This window comes from Oncorhynchus masou, chromosome 12 (genome assembly GCF_036934945.1).
Source record: "Oncorhynchus masou masou isolate Uvic2021 chromosome 12, UVic_Omas_1.1, whole genome shotgun sequence".
NCBI lineage: Eukaryota > Metazoa > Chordata > Actinopteri > Salmoniformes > Salmonidae > Oncorhynchus > Oncorhynchus masou.
In genome coordinates, this window is record NC_088223.1 from 48,649,452 (window position 1) to 48,661,457 (window position 12,006).

A 12,006-nucleotide genomic window follows, 5' to 3' on the forward strand; every position below is an offset into this window, starting at 1 on the left:
GTATATAGCTTCGCTATTGTTATTTCACTGCTGCTCTTCAATTATTTCTTACTTTTGTTTGTCATTTTTTACCCGTCTATTTTTTATTTTTTACTTAACACTTATTTTTCTTACCTGCATTGTTGGTTAAGGGCTTGTAAATATGCGTTTCAACTCCTATTGTATTCGGCGCATGTGACAAAAAAAAAACGTATTTCATTGCAGGATTTTGCTGGTATCGTTCATTACGATAAGTCGCCTGCGCTAGTGAAATGTGACGTTTTGAAATGAAATAAGTTCGCTAATACAGGTGATTGTTATAAAGTTATTTTTATTTATCGCGTGAATTCAGGTAATTTATCACCATATGGATTTTTGTCCATATTGCCCAGCTCGTTTATACTTTTTACATTTTTTATAAGCGCTACAGCTACCTTGTGTAGCCCAGACCCGTCCTACAGTAGAACCTACTGTCTATGACGGAGCAGCTGTTGCACTCCCATGTTTTTTTTGTTTGGTTTTTGGGGGTGTATCCCATTTAGTTTCACTTGACAAATGCATTGTGTCATCTGAATCATATTGGGGTTTTCATAATCCTTTACACATTTTAAAAGGGTGGGCTACTCCCGTCGCGGCGTCTGCCTGGTGCATATTAAATAACTTGTGTATGAATAGCAGAGCCCCTGTCCCTTTTTTAAAATCCTGGTCCAGATGACACGGTGACAGGCCTTCACGTCACTCTCTCGGGCCACAATGGGAGCCAAGTGACAGGTATTGTGGTTGGAGCTTAGACTCTGGGTGTGGGGGCTGGGGAGGGGGCAGGGAGTGGGGTAAAAAAAAAGCGCTTGAATGCCTGCACGTCATCCTTAAAACCCCTTCTGGAATTTACTCTTGCTTTGTTGCTTCCTGAAACTAGCCCCTAAACTTTCTGATGGGGATATTGGATCCTGCTTAACGGACTCGAACACGAACAGCTGCGTCTCACACCGAAGGGAGGGCGACTCGGGCGTCTTTCACATGCTCTGCTCCCAGCACCCTTTTGAAGTGATGAAATGGCTTTCTCCCTGGCCCTCCTCTCCTATCCTCTCCATGGCCTTGCCTGTGTTCATCTTTATAAATGTACTTTTTGTGCTCTTGCTTTGCTTTGGTATTCATGCATTTTTATCCCCGTAACTCCTGTCAGGCTTTGATTCTTTGTTCCATGCTCTTTTCCCATGCGCCCTCCCACCTTTCATATATTAATGGATCTGTGGTGACTGGCTGGATCCCACCTCAGGCACGCTGGATCTTGTTGTCTCCCCTGTCACCTCAGCCCTTTCCAAAGTTTGAACAAGCTCTCGTTTTAAGCTTGTGTATTTGTCCTCTGAAAATTGGTGCTTTGTAGAGGAAGACAAAAAAAAAAGGTGCGGCCATTCTAAACAAGCAACCCTATAGAATATGCCCAGGCAGGTTAAATGTACCAGTTTTTGTGTGTTTTTTGGGGTGGGTAAATAGAAGTTCTGTTTTCAGATCTGTGTTTGTTAGCTTCACTACAGACTCGCTCAACCTTTTTTTTGGGTTAATTTCAAACCGGAATGTCGTAACAGATTTGGCTTGTTGAAACATTTCCAGCTGAAATTTGCCCAAATGACAATACATTAACAGTATGCAAGCAACTTCTATGATACAATGACGTGACCCTGGATGGGTGCTTGGTTTCCGGAGTCATGATGGAGACATTGCGGACGGGGCTGTCCATCCTGGCAATGATCCAGGCTTCTAGAGACTAGAGGTCATTCATATTCTGCTCCACCCCTCTCTTTACTTGTACCACACTCGCTTCTTAAAGTTTTTAGTTTTTGACTTTACGGATGGGAAAAAAAGTTCCTTTTGAAGTGAACTGAAGAGCACAAGGATCATTTTGTGAAAGCCCCTGCTAATCAATTCAAGCGGCTGTCATTACCCTGTAATCCAGAATTGGCCTGTCCCGGATCCTCTTGGTATTCTCTGAGAGGAATGCCTGAACGCAGGCATCTCGTGACATCAGCACATTCATTCACTGACTGGGTCTTCTGCTCTCCTTTTTAAAAACCCATGAAACATTTCTCTTTGTCAAACGGTATGAAAAAATGATGGGGCAGCACCCGTCAGAATCAGCACCTTACTGTACGTGTTGGAATGCGCCTCTTTCTAGGGCAGGTATCCCCAAACTGGGGTACGCACAATGCCGTCTGGGGTACGCCAAATAAAAATGTGATTCACATTCAAAAAACAAAAAAAGTTCTGTTTATTTTTAAACGGTCCATTTGTATTTTCCAACGGGGCTACACATTTGGGTGAGTTTTTTTCTCTCTCGCCTGAGTAGCCTTGTTTCACTGCCAAAAATAAAATGAAACTATCTAGTGTTCAGCGAAATAACACAATGTCAAATACAGGTAGCTTAGTCAAATAATGAACATCCAATCACATTAACCGTTACTCTCTCGCGGGAATTCCACTAATGGTCCGAATGCAGACAAACGTAGCTGCTGCTCATTCTGTTTGCTCGAAAATGGATAATGTTTTTTTTTTTTTAAGTAAGGCCCACATGCATAGACACATACCAGTACTACTACTACCAGCTGTACTAAACCTGCACCTGTTGACGACACAAGTTGTTCTGCTTCCACGAGCACATCCAATGCTAGCATCAGTAATTCTACATTTGTTGTTAGCCCAGCTAGCATGGATACGGACAGTTGAGAATTTGATGCAGCTGAAGAGCTACTGCCCCATTTACACGGGAAAGCAACAAACAGACAGGGACGTTGGACCATCGAAGAGGTGAAACTATGATGATTTGGGGTTCACTTATATTGGGAGTAGTGCCTTTCCACAGCCCACAGTGTGTTATGTGTGGAGTACTATCTCACAACTCAATGAAACCTTTACTTGTGCGCAGGACATTTAGAAACAAATCATGCCATTTTGAAAAATAAGCCTCAAGTTTTTTGAGAGAGAATTAAGACGACTTTTGAGTAGTAAGACGTATAAAAGCAACAGATACCATTAATAAGAAGGGGCTAGAAGAATCTTATCAGTGACATGGCAGGAGATGTTTTGAAACAATTACTGCTTTGCATATAAGCCTGTGAATTCTATGCGTTTACAGCTGGATGAGTCAACAGACGTGGCGGGCCTGGTATATGTCCGTTACGTTTATGGGGGGGGGATCAGTTAAGGAGGACATCCTCTTCTGCAAAACACTGGAAACCAGGACAACAGGAGAGGATATTTTTCCTGGACATCTTTGTGACTTCAAATGGACTTTGGTGGTCAAGATGTGTTGATATGTGTACTGATGGCGCAAAATCCATGACAGGGAGACATAGTGGAGTGGTAACGCGTGTGCAAGCAGTTGCTCTTAACTCCACTTGTGTACACTGCAGCATCACCGAGAGGCTTTTGCTGCAAAAAGAATACCTGACAGCTTGAAAGACGTTTTGGACACTACAGTGAAAATGGTTAACTTTGTTAAATCAAGGCCCCTGAACTCTCGTGTATTTGCAGCTCTATGCAATGATATGGGCAGTGACCATTTAACGCTTTTACAACTTACAGATGTGCGCTGGTTATCAAGGGGCAAAGTATTGACCCAATCTTTGAATTGAAAGATGAGCTTAAAGTTCTCTTTAATGACTAACTTTCACTTGTCTGACCACTTGCATGATTACGAGTTTCTCACACAACTGGCCTTTCTGGGAGATGTTTTTTCTCGCCTGAATGATTTGATTCTAGGATTACCATGATTCTCTGCAACTTTATTCAATGTGCGGGACAAAATTGAGGCTACAATTAAGGAGTTGAAACTTTTTTTTTTTTGTCTACATTAACAAGGACAACAACACAGGTCTTTCCATCATTGTATGATTTTTAGTGTGCAAATGAACTCAAGCTTACGGAGAATGTCAAATGTGATGTAGCGAAGCACCTGAGTGAGATGGGTGCACAATTATACAGGTACTTTCCCAAAACGGACGACACAAACAACTGGATTCATTATCCCTTTCATTCCCTGCCTCCAGTCCACTTACCGATATCTGAACAAGAGAGCCTCATCGAAATTGCAACAAATGGTTCAGAAACTAAATTTAATCAGATGACACTGCCAGATTTCTGGATTGGGCTGTGCTCAGACTATCCTGCCTTGGCAAATCGCACTGTTCTTGACACTGATGCCCTGTGCATCCACGTACCTATGTGAGAGTGGATTCTTGGCCCTCACTACCATGAAATCTAAATACAGCTACAGACTGTGTGTGGAAAAATGATTTTAAGACTCCAATACAACCCAACATTGCAACCCAACCCAATTATGTGCATCCTTTCAAGCACACCCTTCTCATTAACCTGTGGTGAGTTATTCACAATTTGATGAACAAATAAACTTTTGTATGAAAAGTGCTAAATAAATCAATACTATTGATTTTATTATTTGTGCCCTTGTCCTATAAGAGCTCTCTCACTTCCCACCAGCCTCATTCTTATGTTTAATACTTGTATCGTATAGTGGGTGTGTGTGTGGCAGGCTTACAATGATGGCAAAAAACAACATTTGAGAGTGCGCTAACCCTGGTGCTAGAGGGGGTACAGCTGGAGGTTGAATGTTTGAAGGGGTACGGGACTATAAAAAGTTTGGGAACCACCGCTCTAGGGGATCTGATGTTAGCTTGATGTCCCTGGGAGCATGTTGAACACTTTCCTTGAGCAATCAGGTAGACACGGGCACAATTCCAACACATTTTGATCAGTGTGGCCTAAGCTTAGGAGAGACTTTTAGTTTATTCAAAATGGATGTCATTAAACAACATTTAAAAAATAATGAATTAAAGATGCAATCAAGAAATGCAGAGTGGGATGGAGGGTGAGTTCAGTAAAAGGTGGAGAGAACTGGAACACTGAACAGTCCTATTCTCAACTGTGTGTATGTTTGTCTTTGCCTTCCAGGTTTCCAGGAGAATGTTTTGGGGATGAACTGCTGGAAGAGCAGCACCTTGCTGGACAACCCGTGTGACCCCAGAGAACCATCTTTACCCCGTCGCCACCTTCGCCCCTCTGTCAGTGCTGCGGAAAGCCTAAAGACTTAGTGTGAGCAGTTGGAGCTCGGGGTGGGGGTGGGGGGGGTGGGGGGGAGGGCAGGGGACCTGGGCTGGTGGATGGGGAAAGGCACACATCCCTTCTGCCAGCGAGCCACCCACCCACCCTGATGGTGTCCCTTGCCCATGTCGCTCCCACCATCCCTCTGCAATGGTGACATGAGAGTATGTGACGTGAAGGGGCCTATTGTATTTTGGAAGAAGATTTTCTGCCACCTCTGAAGCAACTGCTGCATTCCGATTGCTTTCACCTCAACTCTGATACTGATTCTGCGCAGGGTGATGTTGCTGCCGTCATGCGGTCGCCTCCGGCGGCTCTTCCGTCAATCTCACTCCCTCACTCTCCAGACCAGCCTGCTGCTCCTCTTCCTCTTCTGCATGGTCAGCGTTCTGGTCTCCGCCTACTTCCTCTACGGAGTCAAGCGGGAGCTGGAGCCTGCTGCGGGGGGCGTAGGAGGGCCAGAGGAGGGCACTGCCGACTGGAACGACCCTCAGGCCACCACGCCCTCCACCTCCTCCCGAGCTCTCCCTCCACGCACGGCCAGGCCCTCAGACGCGTCACGCACCGACCCTGTGGTGCTGGTGTTTGTGGAGAGTCTGTACTCCCAGTTGGGCCAGGACATTGTGGCAATCCTAGAGTCCGGCCGTTTCCGCTACCGGACCGAGATCGCCCCGGGGAAGGGGGACATGCCCACCCTGACAGACAAGGACCGAGGCCGTTTCACGCTGGTCATCTACGAGAACGTCCTGAAGTACGTCAACCTGGACGCCTGGAACAGAGATCTGCTGGACAAGTACTGCGTGGAGTACGGAGTGGGCATCATAGGCTTCTTTAAGGTCAGTACTGTGTGGGTGGTAATGAGCGTCATAGTGACTCAAAACAAATGGACTTTTTGAATTACTCTGCCATTTTAATGAATGCCCCTCCCCCCTTTACGTTTCCTAAATAAGTGCATTTAACAGACTGTCGTTGTCAGAATCTTAATATCACAAACATAATTTCTCTTATCGTTAAATTGGACATGTCATTTTATCCCCCCCCTTATTTTTATTTTTCGTATTTCACCTTTATTTAGCCAGTTAGGCCAGTTGAGAACAAGTTCTCGTTTTACAACTGCGACCAGGCCAAGATAAAGCAAAGCAGTGCGAATAAACAACACAAGAGTTACACACAAACAAACGTACAGTCAATAACGCAATAGAAAAATCTATGTACAGTGTTTGCAAATGTAGAATATTCTGGAGGTAAGGCAATAAATAGACCATGGAGGCGAAATAATTTCAATTTAGCATTAACACTGGAGTGATAGATGTGCAGATCATGATGTGCAAGTAGAGATACTGGGGTGCAAAAGAGCAGGAGGATAAGCAACAATATGGGGATGAGGTAGTTGGGTGTGCATATATTGGCTGTGTACAAGTACAGTGATCGGTGAGCTGCTCTGACAGCTGATGCTTAAAGTTAGAGAGGGAGATAAAGGACTCCAGCTTCAGTGATATTTGCAATTCGTTCCAGTCATTGGCAGCAGAGAACTGGAAGGAAAGGTGACCAAAGTAAGTGTTGGCTTTGGGAATGACCAGTGAAATATACCTGCTGAAGCGCGTGCTACGGGTGGGTGCTGCTATGGTGACCAGTGAGCTGAGATAAGGCGGGGCTTTACCTAGCATCGACTTATAGATGACCTGGAGTCAGTTGGTTTGGCGACGAATATGTAGTAAGGGCCAGCCAACGAGAGCATACAGGTCGCAGTGGTGGGTAGTATATGGGGCTTTGGTGACAAAACGGATGGCACTATAATAGACTGCATCCAATTTGCTGAGTAGAGTGTTGGAGGCTATTTTGCTGAAGTCAAGGATCGGTAGGATAGTCAGTTTTACGAGGGTATGTTTTGCAGCATCAGTGAAGGAGGCTTTATTGCGAAATAGGAAGCCAATTCTAGATTTAGTTTTAATGGCTGTGATAAAAAACTGAGGATGGATCAACAACATTGTCATTTAGGTTAGTATTGCGGAGTAACTACAGAGTGAAAAGTGGGAAGCCTATACAGAATACTCAAAATAATCATAAACATGTATCCTGTTTTCAATAAGCCACTAATATGAAACTGCAATAAATGTGGCAAAGAAATTAACTTTATATCCTGAATGCAAAGCTTTGTTTGGCGCAATTCCAACACAACTGGGTACCAAACTTCATATTTTCAAGCATGGTAGAGGCTGCATCATGTTATGGGTATGCTTATTATCAGCAAGAACTAGGGAGTTTTTTTCTATGATAAAAAGAAACGGAATAGAGTTTAGCACAGGCAAAATCCTAGAGGAAAACTGCCTTCCAACAGTTGTCTGCTTTCCAACAGACACTGGGAGACATATTCACCTTTCAGCAGTACAATAACCTGAAACACAAGACCAAATATATACGTGAGTTGCTTACCAGCAAGACCTTGAATATTCCAGAGTGGCCTAGTTACAGTTCTAACTTAAATAGGCTTATATATATGGCAAGTCTTGCAAATGACAGTTGCTGATCATTGCTATACAGACTAGGCAGAGCTTTGAAGAATTTTAATAATAATGTGCAAATATTGTACAATCCAGGCGTGCAAAGCTCTTAGAGACTTACCCAGAAAGATTCAGCTGTAATTGCTGCCAAAGGTGATTCTTACATGTATTGACTCAAGGGGTTGAATACTTGTAATCAAGATATGTTAGTATTATTTTTTCATCAATGTCTTACAGATGTTAGATTTTTTCTTACACTTTGACATTACAGATTATTTTGTGTAGATCATTGACAACAAATTACCATTAAATAAATGTTAATCCTACTTTGTAACACAACAATGTGGAAAAAGTCCGGGGGTGTGAATACTTTCTGAAGGCACTGTACTTCACGAAGAAACTGCTCTCTATACCTCTCGATCACACGTTTTTCTGTGTCTTTTCTCAGACCGGACAAGTAGGCGTGGCCATTGTAGTTAATTACTCTGTTTTCTGCAATAAACTATATAAAATATTGACCTGTTGGAAACTACAACTCCCAACTACATCACACAGTTCGGGCTTACTCTGATTTATCTCTAGAGAAACTCGCAGGAAAATGAATAAATGAAATTCAATTAGTTGTTTTAAAATAACCGAAGTGTTATTTAATCGCTCAACACAATTAAAATATGTTATTTTGAAGTACTTTTTCTTATTTCTATAATGTTTCTTAAGTAAATTGTAATAGATTTTTTATGGTGGATTTAACTCTTGAACTGCCGTGGTTTTAGTGTTGTTTTCTTTGTTTTTACGGTAACATAAACGAATAAATGCAATTTATGTTCTTTTGAAAAAAAAAAAAATTTCTTCCTGATACTGAAGCCATTCATAAACACAACCAAAATGAATATTTTTGCGATCGCATATATTAAATCTATTAATTTGACTGGCAGAATGTTGATGTTCAAAGGAGGCGCCATTGGCCTAGTGTTTAAGGTTAGTACTGTGTGGACTACGGAGTGGGGATCATAGGGTTGTTTAAAGTGAGAGCCAGTCACTGATTGCAGCCTGGTAAGATTGTTAAGCAATGTACACCTATCTCAAGTACCTTTAACCTGCTGTATAAAGAAGCAATGTGTCCTAAGAAGCGCTATAGAAATTATACTGATTCGCCGGGTAGGAGCACTTGTGCTGATTGTGTCAGATCTTTTCTGTGTTCAATCTGATCCCTGGTTCATCATGCTGAAAAAAAGTAATCAGATGTATCATCATGCCTCCACTCAAAATCTCCTCACCCTGACCACTGGCCCTCTTTCTGCTTCAGGCTACAATCACCATATAGACTAGAAGAGGTCCTCCTAACCGCTAAGCATCCTCTCATAGTCTGGGATAGGCAGGCATTGCTGGAGGTCAGGTCAGAGAAAGTGGACACCTAGACTGGTTTGTGTGAGTACATAGTCGGATGAGTAGAAAAGTGGACCGTGAGCTGCGAGACAGCAGAATTCTCAGGTCCGCCCTGAAGCCGAGGGGGAATTTAGTGGTTTGCAATAAAAGTGTCTGAATGAAATGTGCGCTCGTTAATTTTAAATGACTCCCGACTGTGTAAAAGGCGGGCAGGTTCCGCCTTGAGGGTGTCGTCTAACCTGGTAGTCTACCTCTGTGTTCAGCGCGTACAGTATAATACAGTACACACACACACACACACACACACACACACACACACACACACAGGTCTATCAACAGAGTCTCTGCCTGTGGTTGGTTGCTACCCTGCCGTTCCTCTAGTGCAGTGGTCCTGTCATGGCTCATCGACCATAGGCCCGAAGCTTAGCTGATAATGGCCCTGCTGGAACATGGCTCAGCAAATTCACCAGGGGTGGGAGTGGGACTCACTCAGCTGCTTGGCTGCTACAGTAAATTGGCCTGCCTAATTCCCCTTGGTTGGGTCTGAAGTAAACCCCCTCCTGTTAGTACCACAACACTGGGGCTAAGTGGCCTCGCCCCGCCTTGTCCCAGAGCTGACAGACAGGGGAAGTCCAAGCACTAGAGCAGGGTTTTCACAACCTGAAAGGCCAGCTCGGGCCATTTGCTAACCAGTACCCTCACTTTTAATTACACCCAGGCAGGGATAGAGGCTGCTTTAAGCCCCTCTCGTCCTCCCATTAGACCTTGAGCTTAATCCTATATCCATGTTGTTGCTGTGTAATTGGAATAAATCCTCCTCTCCTGAACTAGCACTAGAGTCGGTCTCCTCATAATTCACCCAGGGCTAGGCTATATTAAGAACTGCCCCCTTTTCTTGCTGTGGGCGTTTGGCCAATCAACCCCGTAGTGTCCCTGGGCTAGTAGCCATGTTGCCATGACCAGTGTTGTAAAGTACTTAAGTAAAAAAAAAAAAAAAAAAATACTTTTAAGTAATACTTAAGTTGTTTTTTATGAGGTGTCTGTACTTCACTACTTTACTCAAGTTTGACAATTTGGGTACTTTTTCCAGCACTGGCCAAGCTTTTTCCAGCACTGGCCAAGCTCGGCCTAATAGGTGATAACCACCCAAGTCTCTGCATCTGACTGAGGGGCTCTTGTGTAAAGGGTGGCTACTAGCTACAGGCATATATATTGCATGGTGTTGAATTCCTATCATATTTTCCAAAGTCAGATATTGCCAGTGGCTCTTGAGAATAGAGCAGCATCTGCTAAGCCACTGAATGATGATTTGCTAGTTTGGTTTGGATGTGAGTCTGGTAGACTCGGACCGTCTATGGCTGTTGACTGTGATTGTGTCGAATTACCAAATGCTGTTTATCACCAATCGATACAAGCTTTATGGGGCTCCTGCTCAGAATGTAAATGAACAAATAAGGGACAGAGGTTTCACCTGCATTTTTCTTTCGCTCCTGCACAAATGCACACAAACAGAGATTTGCGCAACCCACACATGGCCAAGCCCGTAACTCTTTTGGTCAATGTTTTCAGCATTTTCAGAACATTTTTGAGGCCACCGAGTTGTGGAGGAAACTGTAAGCTGAAATGCCCGCTGTGACCTGGCTCCAATCTCTCCCCTCTCTTCTCTCCCAGGCCAATGAGAACAGCCTGCTCAGTGCCCAATTGAAGGGCTTCCCTCTCTTCCTCCATTCCAACCTGGGCCTGAGGGACTGCAGTGTCAACCCCAAGTCCCCCCTGCTCCTCATCACTAAGGCCCGGGAGGTGGAGCGAGGCCCCCTACCCGGGGACGACTGGACCGTCTTCCAGTCCAACCACTCCACCTACGAGCCTGTCCTCCTAGCCAGGACCCGGGTGCCTGACCTGGGCCCGTCCGGGGTGGGGGTGGGCGCCCCCCTCCATGCTTCTGTGGTCCAGGACCTGGGGCTCCACGACGGCATCCAGCGGGTGCTCTTCGGCAACAACCTCAACTTCTGGCTGCACAAGCTGGTGTTTGTGGACGCTGTCGCCTTCCTGACGGGCAAGAGGCTGTCTCTGGCTCTAGATCGTTACCTGCTGGTGGACATCGACGACATCTTCGTGGGCAAGGAAGGCACCCGCATGAAGGTTTCAGACGTCAAGGTAAGCATCCGCAGTGTATTTACTTACTGGTCTTTGTAAAGGGGGTTTTGTTTGTGAAGTGTGTTTACTCGTGTCAGTGTGTTTCTGTGCGTGATATGACTGTGTATCTATTTACATTTAGTTCATTAAGTAGGCTAATCACCAGAGGTGTGACCAAGTCACTATTGTTTGAGTCTCAAGTCACAAGGTCCGAGTCCCAAGTAGACCGGGTTGAGTCGAGTCCAAGTCGTGCATTCTAAGAGCATGTCGAGTCGTAAGTCAAGTTTTTAATTTTTGTATTTAAAACTGTACAGGAAATTACAAATCTTTCTGTTTGAGGCTACCAGGCGGCCCTTTTCATTATTTTGTCTGCAACACATTTTGATTATGTAATAATACATATAAATTCCAAATGTAAGCTTCATATGTAAATTATAAATTTACATACATTTTGACATGCAAAGACCAGTAAGTCTATGCTAGTAATTGTTGCTTGACGCCCCATTGCTGGTAAGTAAATGGTTCATATTCTTGATCACCCAAAAGGTTTTGGAGCTATTAATTTATGGCAATCATCTCGCCCTACAATTTGTATTTTGCGTGCACCAGATCCTATACCTGTAAAGCAAATCAGCAACTTCTTCGCTAGCTCAGTGGTTTTCAAACTTTTTGACCCTCGACCCCCAAAAAGCAGTGGTTCAAAGTTTGCGACCCATGCGCGTGCACATGCAATCGGGCACAGGGCGAACACGCATGCACAATCGCTGCGCAAATGTACAGTGCCTTCGGAAAATATTCTGACCCCTTCAGACCTCCACATTTTGTTACGTTACAGCCTTATTCTAAAATGATTTCAAAATTAATAAATCAGAAATACCTAATTTACACA

At 44.1% G+C, this 12,006-nt stretch overlaps 1 protein-coding gene and 1 long non-coding RNA gene across 3 annotated transcripts in view; both read left to right on the forward strand.

The window, feature by feature from the left end:
* The window catches only part of LOC135550238 (uncharacterized), a 68,566-nt gene extending 63,461 nt beyond the window's left edge, over positions 1–5,105 (forward strand). The window contains exon 3 of the long non-coding RNA XR_010457096.1: positions 4,945–5,105. This is a non-coding gene — a long non-coding RNA (uncharacterized LOC135550238). The remainder of the gene's footprint in view (positions 1–4,944) is intronic.
* An 8-nt stretch (positions 5,106–5,113) lies between these two features.
* LOC135550237 (bifunctional heparan sulfate N-deacetylase/N-sulfotransferase 1-like) overlaps positions 5,114–12,006 on the forward strand; it is a 29,798-nt gene continuing 22,905 nt past the window's right edge. For both annotated transcript variants that reach the window (XR_010457095.1, XM_064980857.1), the window contains exons 1-2: positions 5,114–5,930; positions 10,653–11,138. Coding sequence is in view for 1 of the 2 variants with exons in the window: in XM_064980857.1 (XP_064836929.1) it covers positions 5,376–5,930; positions 10,653–11,138 (1,041 nt within the window). In the remaining variant the exon portion in view is untranslated. The remainder of the gene's footprint in view (positions 5,931–10,652; positions 11,139–12,006) is intronic.